The following is a 21,802-nucleotide window of genomic DNA, read 5'->3' on the forward strand; positions in this document are numbered from 1 at the left end:
TGCTAGGATCATGCTCTAATACAAATTGTAATGAAACAACTTGCACAAATGAGGAAGGTACTGAAATATGCTCACAATGATCTATAATAACAAAAATTAATAAGCCACTTCGAGTGGAAAACCTCAAAATATCATGAATGAGAAGACAATTCACAATATGATGATAAAATAAACATACTATATCCTATATATACCTCATTTATGCCTTATATTTCACCTAGCCTAGCCTAAATATGACTATTTACACCTAAGACTAACCTAAATTGACTATTTAGTCCTAAAGCTGACCTAACTAGCAAAATATCAGTTTAGTAATGATAATATGACTTAATTAGGGATTAAGGTAGGCACAAGATGTCTACTCGTAGCTATGTGTATATTCGAATGATTAAAGGAATAAAAAATGCCAAGGAGAAGTGGGACAAACAATCTCACACACCATCTCAATTTTTAAAACATGACATGCTTGGCTCATTAATCCCTTGACAAAAACAAGAACAATAATGTATCCTCTTCTATCTAAAGAAGGGAACCAATTATAGCCATGACATATAAAGATTTAATATTTGCATGAAAATATGATGTGCTTAAAATAATGCTTTAAACTATCAACCATTCTTTTATAAGGAAGAAGCTTTTCATAAATAACTTGGTAATAGTTGTTGACCTATTTACAATGAGTTAAGAATCATTATATATTGATAAATATTGAATTCTCCACTTCATTTGTAATTTGAGACTCAAGATGAGTCCTTCATATTCAACAATATTACTTATTAGGAATATTCAATTTCAAATTATTTGGGAATGAGATATCCTTTTGGTACAAAACATCCCTACCCTCAAGTCATGTTACCATTTAATTTTATTTTTTCAAGCAAGTCATCAAGAGATAGAGTGAAATCATCTAAAAAATCTATGTTAAAAGGCTGATTATCACATGGTCATTCATTTGTATGATGATCTACAATGACATGTCCTTTTATGACTTTCTAATTTACGTACTCAATATTAAATTCACCAATAATATGACCCATTTTGCTATTTTACTATTAAGATTTGATCATAATACTGAATCAAGTTTTACAACTTTAAAAAACTAATCTATCATACTCTAATCCAATTTTACAAGAATAAACTCTCAAGATGCTCTCATGTCCTTTAACAATCGAATGATAAAGTCATACCAAATCTAACTTTGATAACATAATAAAATTATAAAAATTACAACAGAAAATATTACTCAAAAGTAAGATCCAATATTTATTCCATAAGAATGCTTACATTTATATGATCATAAAAGCACAACAAACTTCTATAATAAAAAAACTAAACATGACAACAAACTGTGACTTGTTGACACTTAACTGTTTAAGTTAGACATCTCAATGACTTCTATTACTAGTACTATTAGTAACAAGTTTAATTCTTGAATTCATGACACCATACGATTGATCAGATTCCCATTAAATATGTACTAATGGCGGTTTCATTTATAGACGTCATGGTGTGGATATACCATTATAATACATGTAGCTCTGAAACATCCAGATACTAAGGCCTTGCTGGATTGGGCAATGGCACTGAACTGGTAGATATCATCACATTCACCTTCCACATATCTGGACGAACAGTCGCATCAGATTGTACGCACAGAAGACCAACATGAATGCATCGCTGTACCTGTTCCTTTAGGAAACTTTCTACAATTGTTGACTCAACCATTGGTAAAACATCTCCTCCTCTGTGTAGTCTCCATGCCTACATCACACATCATCAGTTATTTTTAACTATAGTATCTGTTCTATATAACCTTTATCGAAGACAAATGAATAGTCATAAATTAGAGTTGTTACCCAGTCCAACAGATTCTCTGTTTCATGGGGAAGATTACAATCTTTGATTTTCCTTCCGCTTACAATCTCAAGCATTAGCACGCCAAAGCTATAAACATCGGCTTTAACTGACAGCTGTCCATGCGTTGCATACTCTGGAGCCATGTAACCGCTACACCACATAAACAGAGCTATCACTTTAAACAACAACCATCAATCTATAAAAAAATCAGGGATATCATCATCGGAGTCCTTACTCTCTTTGGGTTCTTGTCTTGTCTCCAGGGAAAAGTCTGGCTAAACCAAAGTCCACTATTTTAGGTTTGAGTTCTTCGTCGAGCAATATGTTACTTGCTTTAATATCTCCATGAATTATTGTCAGATGTGAATCTTCATGAAGGTAGAGAAGGCCTCGGGCAATTCCAAAGATAATGTTATAACGCTTTTGCCAATCTAACTGTTTACGCTTTTCTGGATCTGTAACCACAATTCCATCCATCACTTTTACAATTTCTTTCAAACAATTATATAATATTAATATTAAATACGACAAAAGATACAAAAAGTGTATCTTACGAAAGAGTAAAGTGTCCAAAGTCCGGCTGGGAAAATATTTGTAAACGAGCAATCTTTCATCTCCCTCAGCACAACATCCCAACAGCTTCACAAGGTTTCGGTTGTCAAGATTGGCCATCACCTTCACTTCGTTTATAAATTTTGTATTACCTTGGCTGCATCTTCTAGATAACTTTTTAACTGCTATTTCCTTTCCGTCTATAGTCGTTCCCTGAAAGATTAAATAGAATTAGAGCTCCAAACCCACTTTAGAAATTTCTGCAAAATAACCTAATTGATCTTTGACTTTAGTTTTAATGTCCCACCTTGTATACTGGTCCAAAGCTTCGCTCTCCAAGTTTGTTGTGTTCATGAAAATTTTGTGTGGCTTCTGCCAATGTCTTTAAGCTGATGATAAAATGTTGCTGGTCATCTATCAGAAACCCCGATTCGGGAATACATGCACGCCTTTCTGCAGAGGAATAAAACTGGAAAGCTTAGAAAATTTAATGTTATACTAAAAGCAACAGCAAGGAAATACAATGATGGTAATAGAAGCAGTACCTTTGTTGTGGGTAAGTTGAGTTTCTAGCCTAACAAAATTGCCAGGTCCGTGTCTTTTTATCATTGCAATTAGACAAATAAACAACGCCAGAATCAGACCTCCCGCAACTCCTATAGTTATGGTTAATGCTTTTGAGTACTTCTCTGCAATGTAGATTCCTTTCAGTCTAAACATATTCAAATGTATAATCCAACAAATATTAGAAGAAGTGGTTGTGCTTACTTTCGAATTGGATCTCGCCTTTTGGAGGTGTGGAATTTGTTGGAACCGGTGCTGACTGCGTAGTGTCGAAAAATTTGGATATGTCAAATCTGACCATACAGCTTTTTGACATAGTCTGAGCTCCTCCTTTCCCAGAACAACAATCCTCCAGAACATTCCTTGCTTGAAACAAGCATTCCTTGCAATCCTTTATGGATAAACTTCTCCAACATTGGACGAGCCCGTATACACTGCCGGATGTAGAATAGTTGGCTGATCCCATAGCTAATCCCTTATATGCAGGGTTGTAAGCTAAATTAGACAGATTATAGAGAAGACTAAAGGTTGTGGCTTTGAAATCATCCATATTGGCTGAGATGTCAGGGCGCTCCCAAGAATAATATGGATTAAGATCTACTTGTGAAAAGAAACTGTAGTTGTCATATCGAAGAAAACAGTCATCCTTCAATATCAGGCCCGCTCTGTAGTTGGGGCAAACTTCCTTAAAAGAATTATTTGATTTTTGTGCACATTCTAAGCATTTCTTCACTGATACGGTCCCAATACACTGCAGAAGGCCATAGACCTTGTTGGGCGTTTGACCAGAGGAAGAGGTATCAAACCCTGAACTTTTAGGTATATTTCTGAACAGACCAGTCATGACTTGATTCAGATTAGCAGAATATGGACTACCGTCGGTGTAAGTTGAGTCATTATTGCAGAATGGCCAAGTGTAAGATATGACAGATGAAATTTTCATTACAAAGAACAAAAGAAGAATACGAAAGTAAGGTCTGAACCTCATCCTGGTCTTGTAGCTTTAATCCGCGCTGCGCAGTGCAACCCAGTCAGAATTTATGTACAAGATATCAATAATTGGGCTGGGTTTCGTGTTGAATTGAATGAATCGAGGCCGGCCTTATCGACTTCAACTCACGACAAAATACCGGAGCTAAAAGAGTCGCGGTTTGCTATGGAAAACCAGGGGCACCTTTAACTCATTTATCATTGAAAGGTCCCTACATGATTACTTTGGTATAACACTGTTTTCTTTAATTTAGATAAAAATACAAAACAAAACACTTGTGAGGTTAGGCTGGAAAATTGGTTTATTGTCAAAAGGTTATTAATTAATTAGATTGATGTCATTTTTTTTCAAATTTTTTTTCACAAAGTCCGCGAGCATAGCTATCAAGCAAGCAAGTGTCGATTTCACCAAGCAAGTATTTTAACTGATGCATCACACTCCAATTTCATCTTGCTTTTTAAATTTATGTGAAAATATTAAAATAAAATCATAAGATTGTCTTGGAGAATCAGCAATATTTTGAAAGAGAAATTCATTTTCTATTGAAAGGTCCAAAACTTATTACTTTTCTATCAAACTGTGTTCCTTAATCCATACAAAAATACATAAACAAAAACAAATGACAAGGTCACTTTCAAGAAACAACACCTTGTAAGGATAATTCATTGTTGGAAGGTCATTAGCTAGTTGCCTTGGTATCATTATTTGTAATCAATACAAAATTGAAATTGGTTTTTTACCACGTTGGAAGTTATCATTGATTGGAAGGCAATAGAGCCACACACACACAAAAATAAAAAACTATAATTGACTCAAATTAAAGCATGAATAAAAGGAATGTCTAATGTAATTGGGAAAATAATTAATCCACCTTCTTGTGAATATAATATCATTTGAGTAGCTATATTTCCCTCAGTAATATTTCTAGATTATTTTCGTCTATGAAGATTTTATCACTTGGATTTGCAGATATAATTGATGGAAAATATGTTAGGAGGAAGATGATTCATAGCAATATCAACTCCCTATAGGAAACTCATATATTAGTCATATCATGTGTTCATGATCCCTTTCTCATGCAACTTTATAGATGACTCAAAAGCATTGAAAGGATAACTATTGTTCCTAATTTTTATCATTTCTATACATATAATATATGAAGTAATAAAAGTACATGAAATGTATCTGAAATATGAAGATGGTGAATGGAAAATTTAATTAAAAAATTCATGCAGAACTAACTATTTTGCATTCAAGGTTTTGAGCATGTAGTGTCCTAGTTAAAACACTTTGCTGGTGATGCGGCCACCAAGGTTCAAATCCCTGTTGGACCACTGCGCTTGCATGACTTGTGCTTTCACTAGGCCGTTGTGCTCACAGGTTTGATCAAGTGAAGTGTGGGGATGGGGTCCCCCGTTTGTGGCTTCATTGGTTCATAGCTCTAGTTCAAAAGCGTTTCAGGTGGTGTTGGAGGGCGTGTCATGCCAACATCACTAGTAACATAAAAAAGTTTACTAGACATATATATTAAAAAAATCTATTTTGCATTCAAATTTATAGAGCATGGAAATAAAAAACTTGGTCAACCTAAGGACATTTTTTGTAAAAAGTTCAATAATTTATACCTAAATTTTGAAAAGAAAATATTACAGAAAAAAAAAATTCACATAGTCTCATGAGAGAAAAATATACGAATGAGCACTAAAAATCCATCGTAAAAAAGAATAGACAAATACATAAAATATGCCTTAGGAAAAACCTCATGAGACAAGAACAAGCCTCTTAATGCATTCACAAATTATTACTCATTACAAAATACTTAATATAATGAGTGGAAATGAGTATTTCCTAATTTAGCTATGTAAGCTAGGAGTCAGATCTATTTCCACAAGCATTATTTTAAAGGGAAATCAAATCAATAGATTGAATCCTAAAGGATAAATGTTGATTGATTTTTTTTGTCCCTTTGTTTGAGTTGAAAATCAATTATGAAAAGATTTAAGTTAAATCTAAAATCTAGGGTGAAAGGTGTAAATTGACATAAATTAACATCATTAGGTAATTTAAAGTTTGATATGCAGACATGGGTATAGATCAAGAACAAGGAAACAAAGAAGAATGTGTGTCTAAAATCTAATCTTGAATGTGTGGGAAAATGGTGCTCCAGGTGACACCATTCTCACAATATCAGATGCAAACAATAGATGCCTTTTCAGGATCATAATGCAATCCTAAATGTTCTCCTAAAGTTTTGTCATAAATTTGTCAAACATAGGTATGTGGGATGACCTCATTCTCCACTTTTTGCCTCTACAAAAGTTGGATTTGATTGTCTCCATCCACTCTACTTCAATCTATAATTTTCTCTTTAGATCTTACTACTTGCACATGCAAAAGAGAGAAATGTTTTTGTGGATAGGTGTTTACCTAAGTCAAACCCTGAGTTTTTGAATTAACACTCAATTAAATTGATGTGCTAGAGTATAATGTTAAATATTATACCTCAAGCTTGTTGAAGTTGATGAAGGTTGATAATACAATGCTCTTTGAATGTGATCACAAGTGTTGACGCAATAACATGACATGACAGAAAAGACAAATGACTCAATCATAAAAACATGCGAGCATGAAGATTTTAATAATTCACTACTCCATGATGAGTAGATCTTGACAAATGCTTGAATGATATAGTATAATGAAATGTTACCTTGATTACGTATGAATGTTTATGATTGGAATGCTTGATGATGAGAGATGTAGATGTTAAAATGAATTTGAATAGTGCTCTTATATAGGGTTCTCAAGGTATTTAACCAATTAGGTTGACCTCCAATGTTGAAATTATGGCATCATGATTGGGAACCAAATAATGGGGAGGCATTGTGATATTCAAATTTGGGCCCGATTCTGGAAGACAATGATGCCCTAAGGGCCCTTATCTATGACTAGGAATCCTAAAGCACTATTGTCTAGAGAAAGGGTACCCAAAACACTCTTTTCCACCTATAACTAGGTAAACAAGCTGAGAATAAGGTGCAGACAACTCAAAACAAGGTTCAGACCACCATGCAGATATGCAACAATAGTTTCAAGGTAAAAAGGTTGAAAATGGGGCTTAGATAGGAGCTTAAATGGGATACACAAAGCTGGGGGCAGAAAATGTGGTGTAAATTGTACAAGGTTATAATTTGCAATGCTAAATTTAGCCCCCTTTCGTGGGAGTATGAGCCTACACACATACTCATGATATATTAGAAGAAATATATAAAGAGAGATATGTGAGAAACTATAATATCCACCCCTTAGACACTGAATTTTTTTATTTTTTTTACATTTACAAGTACCAACTTAATTAAACAAACTTCTAAATCTAGCTTGGATATGTCACTTCTTAATTTCTTCATTTACTTTAGTGGTGAAATTTATAGGCCACCACTTACGCTTGCACTCAAGGTGTTAAGCTCTTACAGTTAGGATCCTTATTGGACCTAGACTTAAGCCTCGAGAGTTCATTCCAAATGACTTTGCCTATGTATCCATTTGAGGGAAGTTAGAGGCTACGTAATTCATTCTTCAAGTTTAGAGGGAGATCATTCTCTCCTTTCTTATGATATCTTTGATCTCTCTTTGAACCAAGAATATATATTAAAATTAGCCAAACAATAATAAAGCAATATCTGATCGCCTTCAAGTTGTGTACACACATACACAATTACACATGGGCTATTAACCTTCCAAGATTCCCAGTTCCATAGAGAGTGACTTGAGCACTCTTCCCATAACATAAGATGATTAACTCGTAGACATCACACATGTGATGACTATCTCAGACATACATCACATATACAAGTGTCTATCTCTAGCATACATCCCATTTTCATAGGGACTAGCTTCAATATACATCTCTCATAGATAGTGACTTGCCTCAATAGGTATTCCATATCTAGTGAATAGGATTTACACAGTGAGGAAGTGACATAACTTTAACAACTAGCTACCACTTACCCATAGTGCATCCCAGATAAAAGAAATGTCAGTACACTACACACTACACCATGGGACACATTATTCTATTTAGTCTTTTGCACTGATCAACAAGTTAAAACAAGGCTAGATGTATCCCATAATACACCAAGTGTCAATCCTAATCCTAACAAGACAAGTATTCCACTTGCACATAAATATATGCCCAAATTATACAAGGTTTGATTCAATTATTACCTACCTATTCTTCATTAGAAATTCTCTTCCCTGCAGTTCATCAAATAACTAAGCAATAAGGACATCCATCGCCAGCATTTTGTTGGCCCCAAGACCCACATTCTCCTGACTAAATCTGTATAAAACCCTAGATCGAAGTAGGTATCCTTCACCTGCATGCAACTAGAAATAACCATCTGCTAGCTATGGGGTACGACTAATAGTCTACCGACATAGTACGCTCCTTGACTACTGTTAATCTCGAGCAGATAAGATTATCTTATGCGGGCCATAGGATTTCCATCGATGATCCCCTGAGATGGAGAAGGGTAGCCTATGCATTTAGGTGTACAACCTTTACCTATGCCCTCATAGGGCCGTTACTCCATTTGTAGCCATAAAATTCAGGACCTGTACAAGGATTAGCATTGTAACTAGAAGAGAGTTTCCTAATTCAGAACAGATAAATCATAATTGACTATTATGGGAGTATACACAAAGTATTCTAGGTCTAGGATTAAATTACACAACCACATAAGATCCATTGGATTCAACATAAAATTGCCTCTTCTCAATAGATAAACAAATAGACCTTAAGGTGGTCTACCCTTTCACTTTAGCAACTAATCATTCAAAAGAATGATATTTAATAAATATGAGCTATAGGTTTCCTTAATTCTTTCATAATCTTCTAATGCCTATTCGGCCTCATTCGAAGCCTACTAAAGAGGAAAGGTTGACAAGTTGGGAACAACCCCAAACCTTGGAGTTATTTCCCCCCCTAGACCCTACCTCTACAGACTTGAAGTCACAGGGGCATCATTCACCTAAGGACCTCCTACATTCTCACTTCCAAAGTGGTCAATGTTACATGTAGTTCTCCTACAAGGTCTCTAAAGGACCCCTAGACTGATTACCATAACCAAGATTGTGTTAATGTTTCCCTTTGACTAATCATAGTTAACAATACAGTTAGGTAATCATAAGTAAGTTCACCATTTGGCATCCCATATTACAACACTTCCATCCACGAGGGTCATTATTGAAAATTAAAAATAATCCCTTTATTCAACATGGTTATTCTAAACTTCTTATAGGTTCACTTCCTTGACACAAAGGTTGGGTGATTTTCTGATTCTCATTGTTCACATAAACTACACTTATCACTAGACCAAGACACCTTTTGTAATTGGGCATAAGAAAGAAATTATATTATTGCAATCATACTTACCAGCTTATGATATCCAAATAGCTACTTCTTGAGGTAAGTCATGTTAGGTTTAAATCGACTAGGTCACCCATTAGACACAATATTATAGAGTTGGGGTTTTTTACTACTCCAACTGAAATATAGAAACACTATGTCATTTATATCACCATGTGAAGATGTATACTAATATTCTTACCTCTCTAATTTTCCTTTACCCTAGCCCTCTGGTATAATCCCTTATTATTATGATAGTCTAGCTTACAAACTAGATAATTTATTCATCGTTAATCATTTAAATTCTTAATATGACCTTGATGGTCAGCAATAATGTATCAAGATAAGTCTTTATATAATGATTACATAAGGTTAATCATGTAAGTAAGTTAATCTCAAGTAACCATAATTACTACTTATATTCAATTTATCAAATAAAATTCAAGTTTATTGTCAACCAATTATACACACATTGACTTACATTATCAGAATATAATAAATTATAAGAATATGGAATATCGTAATCAACATAACATAGTTTTAACTTATTCAATCATTAGACATAAGTAATCAATATCTAATTTTAAAGCAATAATTATGCAAATCTTGAAATGGCTCTTATAAAGATGTCTTACTATACAATATGGGTCAATGAATCTTAATAGAATGTTCCTTTCAATGTACAGAAATTATATATCTAAATTAATGCTACCATTATTCCTTGAATTCTTTTATTTAATCTATTCAACATATGCCTTCTAAAAGAGACCTCTTATCAACTTACCCATCCACATGTAATTTTATTAATATTCTAATACAAGATATTGACAATAAAAATAGTTGCCATGATATAAGGTAGTAAGGTATGAGACTATTGTCAATCAATAATTTAGGTTCTGAATAGCCCCCAACCATAATTATATTACTTTCCATAATATTGGCCCGATAATATTTATGGTGTAACAGGTTACGATAGCAAACAACATAGTATAGTCAATGTTTGATGTATTTCTCAAAGATGTTTATTGTCTCATCATGGATAACATATTGACACAATGCCTATATACTTTACCTAGGTCTATGATAGTGAAGAGATGTGAAGCATAATCCCTTACTGATTTTATCAACTTCCTCAATAGTGGTTTACTGTATAGCGAGAATTTTAACTCAACAAAACTCATAATAAGTTAAAATAATTATTCCTTATTTATTATAATATTATGCAATGAAATCATGCCAAGATCTTTTAAAAGTACCTAGGTTTATGGTTTTGTCATATATGCTTATGATAGAACTTTATTTCATATATCTAACACTTGACATGATAATGATACCTTATAATATTACTTGTGTTGAGGATAAGAATGGAATAATCTTATTCTTTCTTGTAAAATATTGCCAATTACCTCTATATAATACAAAATATTTGGAATTCAAAACCCATAGTTACTAGAAATTCAATCCATTCAATCCAATGAATTTCAAACCAATGATTCTCATAATACTTATATCAAGATATGTATTAATTTCCAAAACTACCCTAACTAAAATAAAATTGCTCCTAACAACAAAGATCCAAAATGAATCATACTAGAACAAAATGCAATGAACCAATTCATTTATAAAATCATGGCAACTAAAATAGTTGGTAGAGTAATTCAAGAAATACTAGACCTACATGTTGCACTTGGTCTATTTTGACAAATACTCTTAGAATAATATACATGAGACACACCATATATTGAATGTATATGACAACTTGCCCATATCCATATGTCTAAATAATCCTAGAATAATTATTTTCCAGCTATGGAAATTTAGGCAGCCACCAGGAGGATGTTCTCATAGGTTGTGAAGTATATGTTTCTTTCTTTCTTTACCTATATGTCCCCCCCTTTTCCTCCATGTTTCTGAGTCCTTTTTTTCCCTAATGGATTATTTACATGCAAAATAAATGATCTCCATACTTTAATAATGGCATGGATACCCCTTGCTCATTTGTGCCCATTATTTCTTGGGGAAGTTAAGAATCGCCCATACTTACACCATAAGTTTGTCTCCTTGTATCTTTTCTTGACACCATACTCATTTATTGGGGTCATTGGTAAAACATCCTTTGTACATTGTTTTTCCACTAACTAGCAATCGAGTCTCCTCCTTTCCTTCGAATAAATGCCCACATAGTAGGCCCATACATTTCCCATACCTTATTAGTTGGATATGTCAAATAACTTATTTATGTATTTCTAATTTACGGGGAAGGAAAATGTGGGATGTGATAAAAACTAGGAGCAATATTGCAAGGAGATAAGATAACACTAAATTTGAGAGAACAAACCTCCAAGTTTAGGATCTTGATTCACACAATCACATACAAGAACATACAAACAAGACAAAAATAAACAAAAGGAAAAAAATATAAAGAAAGACATAAGATACATAAAAGGGACTACTACTAAAAATAAAGGCTTCTAGTCAGTTGGTTGAAGAGGCCTCGATAATCAAAATATCTAAAGCACTAATAATATTCTCAAAATGCTATTACAAGAGAAAAAGTGGTCAACATAAAGAGAAAGAGAATACATCAAGTGATGAACCATGATATAATAAATAAGAAGGTTTTCTAAGGGTTCATGGGGAAGGAGAAAGAAAGCATGGCTTTCATAGGCTAGAAAGTTGTGTTATTCTACATGATCTATGGGAGCACTAATTCTCATGGGATAATAATTATGTTATGTTGTGTGATCCATGTGGAAAGGAAGAGGTGAAATATTCTAGAAAATTGTGATATGCTAGTTCCACTCTTCCTCTAAAAGGGGTGCCAAGCAATATTTTCTTATTGCACGATAATCAATTGGTGCAAATTGAAATGAAATATTTTTTCAAGTGAAGTTTCTTATCATAAGGAAAACAACTACAAATAAGGTGTTACTGTGACACCAAAAATAGGATAACCAAAAAAATAATTGTATGTAAGAAAATCTTTGTATGTAAGAAAATCTACAATAATAATTAAAAGGTATTATTAGGAAACCACAAGAAGGATAACCAAACAAAGAATATTATGTAAGTAATAAAAAATTAGATTCAAAACAAGAAACAAGGAGGTTGTGTATATATGCCCATTAAGATATCAACATAGCCCTATGTTGATGTCTTAAGGTAGTAAAAAAAGACAAGGATAAACATTTTCAACACCAAGGAGATATCCTTTAAGAATAATGTACATAACTCCAAACTAAAGAGACATAACTCTTTTGAAGCAATGAATAGATACTTGTAAAAGAAATATCTTACAACAACTGTAAAATAATACTTTTGAAGGATGGATAGTGAAAGAAGGAAGATATATTTGCATTAAAATATCTACCTCTAAAAAGAGAGTAAATATTTAAGAAAGAAGACATCTTTACAAGGGGAAGGAAACTAGGAATACACCTTACCTAGTGCTAGAAAAGTGGATTCTTCGTGAAGGATTGCACATATTCACTAAGGAGATTATTCATAAAAGATGCACCATTTAAAGAAAGCAATAGGTCCTAACCAAGGGCACACATGTACTCACATGGAGGATAATTCTATTAAAGAAAGGACATCAAGTTATGAAAGATGAAACTCAACAAAGTAAAAAGAAATCCTTGAAAAGGGAGAATATTGAAACATTATTCTTACCCCCTTAGCATGGAGACAAGAATAAGAAATACTACTATTTTGCTAACCTATCATAATTGTAGATTAAATTTTACCACCAAGAATGACAAAGAGCCTCCAAAAGGTAAGCTACTAATGTCACATTGTGATAAACAACATAAGAGGTGAAGGGAGTGCTAATGCACTACTTTATGTTATGAAAGAAAGACTTGCATTTCATTTGTTATAAATCAAATATAAAGTTCTATATCATATCATTTAAATTACACACAATCATCAATAATATGACCATTTATATGATTAAAAAGACAATATTTAATGTAGTGTCATGGTTGAGGGAGTTTCCTATTTTTAATATTAGGAATGGAAACTTGACCATATTTTAGAAGTTGTCAAAAGACTTCTTTTGCTATGGAAAGAACTCTTTTGTTATAAGGACTAGGAAAAATAACTAATAAAAGAGGGGGATGATTTTAATTATGGAATTATTTGTGTAGAGTTATAAATTGTATCCCTATAGAATTTCATCTTCACCAAGGACTCAATTTAGCACTTTTCCCTCCCATGTTTTAATTTTGTTCTATTTTTTCTCACATGCACCTAAATTTAGCATCCTTTACACCTAAGTAGGATCCTATTCAAATTTAAATCTTAATTTTTAAGAGAAAGATTTCCTGGGCACCATAGCCCTCCCAAAAGGGGACCAAATTTGGACCCTGAAATGGTCATATTTTGTAGGCAAGAAAACATTCTTCGTGTTACCAGGTCTCAAAATTTCAAACATATGTGGTGTAGTTAGGTATAAAAGAAATCCTAACTCCCTCATTTTGTAACCTCTCAATATATAAAGTTGGAATTCAATTTCTTTGTATAATATTAAAGTGAGCAAGCAATCAAACATACTCAAGGTAGTGAAGGAGAGGTCAAAGTATAGATTTCAAGAATACATGATGGCATCCATGATCAAGACTTTATGAAGACATTATACATGATATTATCAACCTTGGCATGAAGAATTCAATGCAAGATTTATAAAGGTATCAAGTTCCAATTCAATCATTTTAAATTCAAATATAGCCTTTCCTTAAAAGGAAAGGTTTTGAATTCCATCAATTCTATTTTCAAGTTTAATTTCAATTTTAATTCAAGGGTTAATTATAAACCCATGGTTTGACTTGGGAAAACCCCTATCAACAACACAATTTGTCTTCTTTCCATGAGCCATAGATGGAGATTCTCATAGAGGAGATTAGATGAATTGATTTAACTTTTACAAAGGTGAATATCAAAGGACTAGGCTACGTAATGTCACATAGTCCCAATAATTTATGGCAAACTTTTGAGAGTAGATTTTGAATGACATCCTAATTACGAAAGATTCATGTCTATTTATATCTAACATCAGGGACCAGGATTGCCAGAGCCACACAACCTTGTACTTTGGGGCTGAATTTGTTGTCATAGGTATTTTGTTTCTTTTTCTCAGACTTAGCTTTATGTATGCATTCCATGTCTATAGCTTTTTCCTACTATTTTATGTCAATTCTCTACCATTTACCCTAGATATAGCTTCCAGATTACATTCTCGCAATTGCATCTTCATCTCAATCAAAAGGAATAGATTTAATCAATATTAATCCCTCTTCTTAATATAATTGAGGTTAGATCTATTGAATTTAATGTCATTTAATGTTTTATACCAAAATAAGTGGATTTCCTAATTTACATAACTTGTGAAACCCCTCTTATGCCCATTACATTTTGGTGAACCTAACACTATGCTTGCAATAATTCTAATTTTTTTATCTGATACATATGCATTTAATCAAGTCAATTTTGTACCCATATATCATATATATGTACTTATTATACATAAATTTAGAGGTTCAATTTAGAAAAACCCTAATTTATTTTGATAAAATTGACTTGTGACTTGCATGTTTCTTGATTTATATGTTGAAATCTGATTGTGATGGCATGGCATTTTTTATTTAGAGGAATTTCATTAATCAACTTTCTTTATTCAATGGTTAATAAATCACTTTATAGGGAAATTGCATTGTTTAATCATACATATAGCTTGCATTGCTAAAAATATTATGATTTTAGATATTTGCATTCAATGTATCCTTCTTTGTGCATCAGTTTTGTTACCCTTTCACCTACATCCAACATCTTTATGAGAATAAGTTATAGACTTATAGCTTCCTAAATTTTGAATACTATGGGGTGTGTGCCTACATTTAATAACCTATTCAATTGAAATTAGGGTGAATCCTCAATACTTCCACAAGACAAAACTAACATTATGGTGAAAAATTACCCTCATACTTCTCATGATGAGGATGACTCACTAACTAGGGTTACTAGTGACCAATTGGGGAAGCTTGACAATGAGTTTTATAAGATTCAATAGTGGATAAGTCAAGAACACTTGAATAGTGAGGCAACCCTCTTGATTAAAGAGTTGAAGAGAATGGTTCAAAGTGATTAGATAGGTAGATACAAGATATCTTGTAGTGGAATAAAAGGTAGATACAAAAATAGAATATTTAGGAGTTATTCTTGAAAGAATGGAAAGGATAAGCTAATCTTCCTTCTTGTCTATATCACATTAGTTGAGTCGTAACCTTAGTGATCTAAATTTTATGATATATTCCTCCAATGTATCAAAGTCTCTTAGAGTTGTTTAAGAGTAATCCTAACATCATTAGATATTTTCAAGGCCTCTACATGGAATATAATTTATAGAGATATAATTAGACATAATAAATTAAAGGATTGATCACACTTATTGAACTACTTTTCCTCATTTCTACTGTGTTAGGTTCTTTCTTAGTACCCATAGTCACCCTATTTAACCCTTGAATTTTTTATATAAAGAAAATGACTAGTTTCTATTCATGATAATAAAAGAAAATTAAAGGCTTAATGGAATTTTTAAGCCCCATGCTTAGTAGATTTGGGTTACAAAATATAATGTGCAAAAATAAATCTTGAAAGGGAAATATGGATGTGTTCAATGAAAAGACTCAAAAAAGTGCTCAATGGCACAACACTAGACATCCTCTCTTGATGTAATATTGGGTGACCCCAAATTTTAGAAATTTATAACTTATCATATTTTATAAGACAACAAGGAATAATATGTGGGAAATGGGAAAACATTAACTTTTGCAAAAAACTAGTGCTCAATTTTGAGCTATTGATAAAAAATTGTTAAACAATCATTTTTCTTAAATTGAAACATTTTAATACATGTACCGTATAATTAGTTAAAAATAATATCTCGAAATAAAACCTAGATCATTATAACCACTCATTGGAATTGACATGAAAGGATATTTTAATGACTATTCCCACATAAAATTTTGATTCTTCATTTACATGTTACAATTAACAGAAAAAGCTACCTGATTTACAAGCACCTTAACTGAAAAAATAATTGATTCCAAAAATGTTCATTGTTCAAATTTACAATAAATTTAAAAAATTTAAAAATTAATGCAAAAACTTATTGTAAATGGTATTATAACTAGTCTAGATACACCATTCAAAAATCTACACCAAGCCTAGTCAAGAGTTCCTTGTAGAGTGACTTTCTAGTTGATTGCTAGTTTGGTGTTTTTTAGATGCAGTGAAGGTTAGAAGGTTTGGAATGGGCTGTCCAACATTGTATTGAAATAAAAATCGAGGCACAACACATACAATTAAATTTAAAATGAAACAATAGCCTTTATTGATGAAATAAGATTGACAACATGCTCACAAGGCTTCACATCTCCCTTACATTTGGCCCGTTGGCACCACATGCAAGATCACAAGCCACCATGAGATTATTACAATGAAATAAAGAAATAGGAGTGTTCCATATTACCCTTCCCCTATCTACTAAACCCTAACTACCCTTCTCCAACTCTGCTAATAATTTCATATACCTCCAAATGTGTTTAAATACTGGTTCATATCACTAGAAATGATTTGTGTTGGCCTACATGGTATAATATGTGGATAGTCTTGGTTGTTATAGTTAAAATAGTTTTGAACCTATTTATATGTAATTTGAACTAGTTTCAAACATACAACACACTCCATAAACTCTCTAATGCTCATAAAAGGCTTGCACACTATTTAAATTAGGTCCAAACTGCATTCTTCTAGTATAGGGGCTTCACTTAGTGAACCTAGGTTATAGAACATGCATTCATGACATACTAAATAATCCCCCTATCTTCCAAAAATATTTCCCTAAAATCCTATTTGTCACCCCCTCCCAATACACAACCCAAATTAAACCCCCCCTTATTTTGACCATATATTGCATTTTTCATAGCCCGAATTAAAAAACCCCCTCTTTTCACCAAATAGGCAATATATTGATCTTAATTTTTGATATATTAAACCCCCAATATGAATGCATGTGATATAATATTGCCTAGCCAGTGAAGCGTTTTGTGTCTTCTAGGATGCCCTACATCAAGCCCCTAGGGTTATATTTGAAAAGTGTGCCTCTCACATTGTCAAGTGTGCCCAAACTGCTTTACCTCATCCTTTGAGACTCAAGTTGCATCTTGCACTATTTTATTCCTTTATTGCTAGATAGTCATGTACTTGTTATTTAGGTGCTTCATCTAGTCCTACTATCAGAGATCTATTCAATTTTCTCTAGTGGTACTTGTGGTAGCTAATTTTACGGGAATGCATCTATTTCATCATCTTGTACTCCCTAATAGTAATCTAGGTTATAAATATTGAAGATTAATTATATATCCACATCCCCAGTAGCTCTACTTCATAGGCATATCTAAAATTAAGCTTCCAAGTGATCTTACAAGGTCTTAACTTCTTCATTTTTGACTTTTTGTATTCTCTTGAAAGAAATATCTCCTTCTAGAGGTATACCATGACTTCATATCCTACCTCAAACTCCTTCTGCCTTCGCTTAGTATTGGCTCACTCTTTATTCTAGTTGTCTATTACCTCCAGATGCAATATTAAATCTTTGTGGATAACCTTCATGTATTATGCAAACTCCTTTGCCTTTGCACTTTTCTTTTACAGCAAGTTGTCATCCTGGAGTTTGATCACTCCGTTAGGATGTATTTTAGTAACTATCTAAAATAATGTATTTCTAGTTCTTTGATTTATTAAATTATTGAATGCAAATTCTTCTTGCAAAAAAAAAGGTTGCAATTCTAAGTTTTGTCTCCCACTAGCTTCTAAATAGGTTTTCACAAGCTTTTATTTACTAGTTTAGTTTGTCCTTAAATTTGTGGGTGGAATGTTGAGCTGAACATTACAACTTTTTGCTTATTCTTCCATAGTGTCCTCCAGAAGTATCTTGTAAACTTGGTATCCCATACAGTCTGACCACTTCTTAGAAAAATAAGTTAGCAATATGAAGCACATCATGACTCTTCTTGTATGGAATGAAATGTTCCATCTGAGTATATTGATCCACCACCATAAAGATAGAGTCATGTCCACTCTAAGTCCTTAACAATCATAATCTAAAATCCATACTAATACCCTCCCAAGGTCTTTCTAAAACTATATTAGGTTCATACAATCCAAATATTTGACTTGTGACCTTAGCCACTTGATAGTTGTTATATTCCTACACATAACTCTAGACTTCCTTGCAAATCTAAAGCGAGGAAGAATCCTCCATTCACTAGGGCTAATACCTTGTCAATGCCAAAATATGATGTAAGTCCCATGGGATGCTTCTCCTGGATCAAATTCTTTCTCATTGAGTTTCTAAGAATGTGTAGTTGGTATCCTTCAAATAAAATTTCATCCTGGATGAAATATGGATGAAATAATTTAAATAATTACTTTAGTCTATTGCCACAAATTGTCTAGAATCCTTCTATGCTTCTACAAAATTTGGATCATCTCTATACAAGTGATTTAACTCACCAAATACCATTACCATAACCATAATTTGCATCATTATATTTCTTCATCTAGTAAGTACATCGACCACCCACTTTGGTTTTCCACTTTGATATTTGAGAACAAAGGTAATAAGTCTGCATGAAATTTACCCACAACATATGCCTTTTCTTTATTTTCCCTAGTTTTTCAAATATTAGAGTGCTTAGTGATCAATGCATAGTGTAAACTCCTTCGATAGAAAATAGTGCCTCTATTTATTCAGTGCTTGAATTATAGTGTAGAACTCTTGGTCATAGACTAAGTATCTTTTCCAAGCATCATTTGACTTCTCACTAAAATAAGCAAAGAGTTTTCCTTCCTAACTCAAAGTATATCCTATAGAACTATCCCTAATCATAGTCCACTTAAATGACTTTGTTGAAATCTAGTAGGGTCAATACCAACAAGTCCATCACATCCTACTTCAGCAGCTCAAAACTGTTATATGCTTTAGACATCCACTTGAACCCCTTCCAATATCCTCTCATTGCCTCCACTATGGGTGCACAAATAGTATAGAATATTCTGATGAATTTTCTATTAAAATTGGCCAAGCCATGAAAAGACCTTGCCTCCCTAGTGTCTGTCAATGTCATCCATATTGTAATAGCTCTTATTTTTTCTAGATCCATCTTCAAACCTACCATAGAGATCTCAAATCCCAACTAGAATAACTCATTCCTCATGATATTGCATTTCTTAATGTTTATCACTAATTTCTCTTCCTTTAATCTCTAGATTACTTGTTAGGTATGACATCTATTCTCTTTCCTTGTATTGCTAAATATTATTATTTCATCCAAATACACAATGAGAAACTTAACCATGAATTCTTTCAGTACTTCATTTATCAGTCGCATGAATATGCAAGGATCATTAGCAAGTCTAAAGGACATGACCAACCACTCATACAATTCTTAATTTATCTTGAATGCAAATTTCCACTCATCTTCTTCCTAGATTTAGATTAGATGGTATCCACTCTGCAAGTCAGTCTTGGTGAAGTGTCTTGCACCAGTTAGGTATTCCATTATGTCATCCATCCTTGGCAAACTAAATCAGTACTTGATTGTGATCTTGTTGATAGATCTCAAATCAATGCATATCCTCCACTCTCCATCTTTCTCTGTTGCCAAGAAAATAGGTACTACAAATGGACTCATGATTTCCCAAATCAAACCTTTCTAAATCAACTCAAGCAATTATCTATTCAGTTTTGAATTCTAAGTCAGTGTCATATAGTGTACCACTTTGTTAAGAAAACTTTCTCCTAGTATTAGGTCTATATGATGGCTAATACTCTAGACTAATAGGAGTCCCTCTAGAATAGTCCCTAACACAATATATTGGAACTGTTTGAGTAGTTTTATTACTTTTTTTTGGTTGTACCTCCTTTTCTTGTATGTAGACATTTTTGGCATCCCCATAGCTACATTCACTTGGAATGAGTTTGAAACAAAATTTGTCATGCTTCAATCCATCAAGAAACTTCCTTCTATCAACTAGATAGATCCGTGCACTATCACATGCCACCTCCTTTTGTTATACTTCCAAGGGAATCAAGATATGTTTCACTCCATCCTTGGTTATATGATGCAGAAGAATCATCGTGAAATCATATTTTATCTTAGATGTCTATTTTGATTGGTTAACATTCAGTTTTAAATTAGTTTGGGCTGGTTTGAAATGGTTATGGATGGAAGATGGTTGATAGAGTTGAAGAAAAAGGTGGATAGAATGACAGTTGATGGTTGGTGGAGATAACTAGTGCAAAAGAGAAGAGGCCAAAATCAGCCAAACATAGGAGAATGGAATAACTAAAGGGAAGTAGGCAAAGTTCAAAAGGCCGAATAGAGGGGAATGGTCTTGGACAGGAAAGATAGCCTTATATAGATATGGAGAAAACTGACTAGTTTTGAAAATAGGGGAAACCATTACAGAATGGTGCTAGTGTGAAGGTCAACAAGAAGAGGTCATGGAAAATCTTTGCATTGGAGGCCATGGAATAATAGAAGAAAGGAGTGACTCTAATGAGAGATGTTGTGGGCTCGAAGATATAAATGGAGAGTCGACATATAGAAAGGAAAGTGATGAATATAGATGAAAGTGTGATATAAGCGATAGGAGCAGTTGGTTGAATAGGCCAAATGCTGACATTGTAGTGGAAGCAATGTTAATGAAAGTAGTTAGGCATCTCATAATTTGGTATCAGAGCCCAAAATATCTAGGTAGGGAAAATTGGTTATAGTTATTGATTATGGAGATTGTAATTTGATATTCATAGATTTAGGTTTGTAGATTTGTGCATTATAGATTGTTAGGTTAGGAGGAATAACATGGTATCCAAAAGAATAGGCTAGAGAAAATGAGGGATGCCCTAGGTGAGGTATCTAAAATTCAAGAAAGAGAAAGAAATATGTTGCAACATATGAAGCAAGAAAGTCCCAAAAGAAAAGACAAGACAGAGAGTTTGAAAAGGAAATTGCATATTTGAGAGGAGATATCAAGAAGTATAAGATTATGGGGATTGAATGGTTTTAAGAGAGAGGCCAAGAATATGTTTGGGTTTGGCCAATGAGAGAGAAGGTAAAGTGGCCTGTAAAGGAGATTGTCAAGGAAAGAAGAAGGTGGAAGATGGCTGCTATGAAAAGAGAAGATAGAAAAGGTTTGGACATCATAAAGTTGTTGAGTAAGAAGCATGTCAAGCAAGAGGTGAAAGAAGTTATCATTATAAAGAACATGAAAGAAAGTAGGAAAAAAGGTAGGGTAGTGCAGAAAGAAGCACTCAAAAGAGGAAGCAACCAAGGAAGGATGGTGTCCAGGAAGAAGGCACTCAGGGAGAC

General features: G+C 33.2%; 1 protein-coding gene across 1 annotated transcript; it reads right to left on the bottom strand.

Moving 5' to 3' along the window:
* Positions 1–1,239: 1,239 nt before the first annotated feature.
* LOC131855906 (cysteine-rich receptor-like protein kinase 10) lies at positions 1,240–4,124 on the bottom strand. Its single transcript, XM_059207975.1, has 7 exons — positions 3,178–4,124; positions 2,955–3,098; positions 2,717–2,862; positions 2,412–2,622; positions 2,093–2,312; positions 1,857–2,007; positions 1,240–1,761 (listed from the first exon to the last, which is right to left on the bottom strand). Exons 1-7 carry the CDS (start codon positions 3,959–3,961, stop codon positions 1,555–1,557), a joined length of 1,863 nt encoding a protein of 620 aa, XP_059063958.1. The 5' UTR covers positions 3,962–4,124; the 3' UTR covers positions 1,240–1,554.
* Between the last annotated feature and the right edge of the window lie 17,678 nt (positions 4,125–21,802).

This window comes from Cryptomeria japonica, chromosome 7 (assembly GCF_030272615.1).
Source record: "Cryptomeria japonica chromosome 7, Sugi_1.0, whole genome shotgun sequence".
In the NCBI taxonomy this organism is placed as follows: Eukaryota; Viridiplantae; Streptophyta; class Pinopsida; order Cupressales; family Cupressaceae; genus Cryptomeria; species Cryptomeria japonica.

Bases quoted from the DNA above. Each gene is read 5' to 3' on its own strand.
- LOC131855906 (XM_059207975.1), bottom strand. From the start codon at position 3,961: ATGAGGTTCAGACCTTACTTTCGTATTCTTCTTTTGTTCTTTGTAATG. The intron at 2,313-2,411 runs GTAAGATACACT...TTGTGGTTACAG, and splicing joins TTTGGACACTTTACTCTTTC to ATCCAGAAAAGCGTAAACAG. The intron at 2,008-2,092 runs GTAAGGACTCCG...TATGTGGTGTAG, and splicing joins AAGACAAGAACCCAAAGAGA to CGGTTACATGGCTCCAGAGT.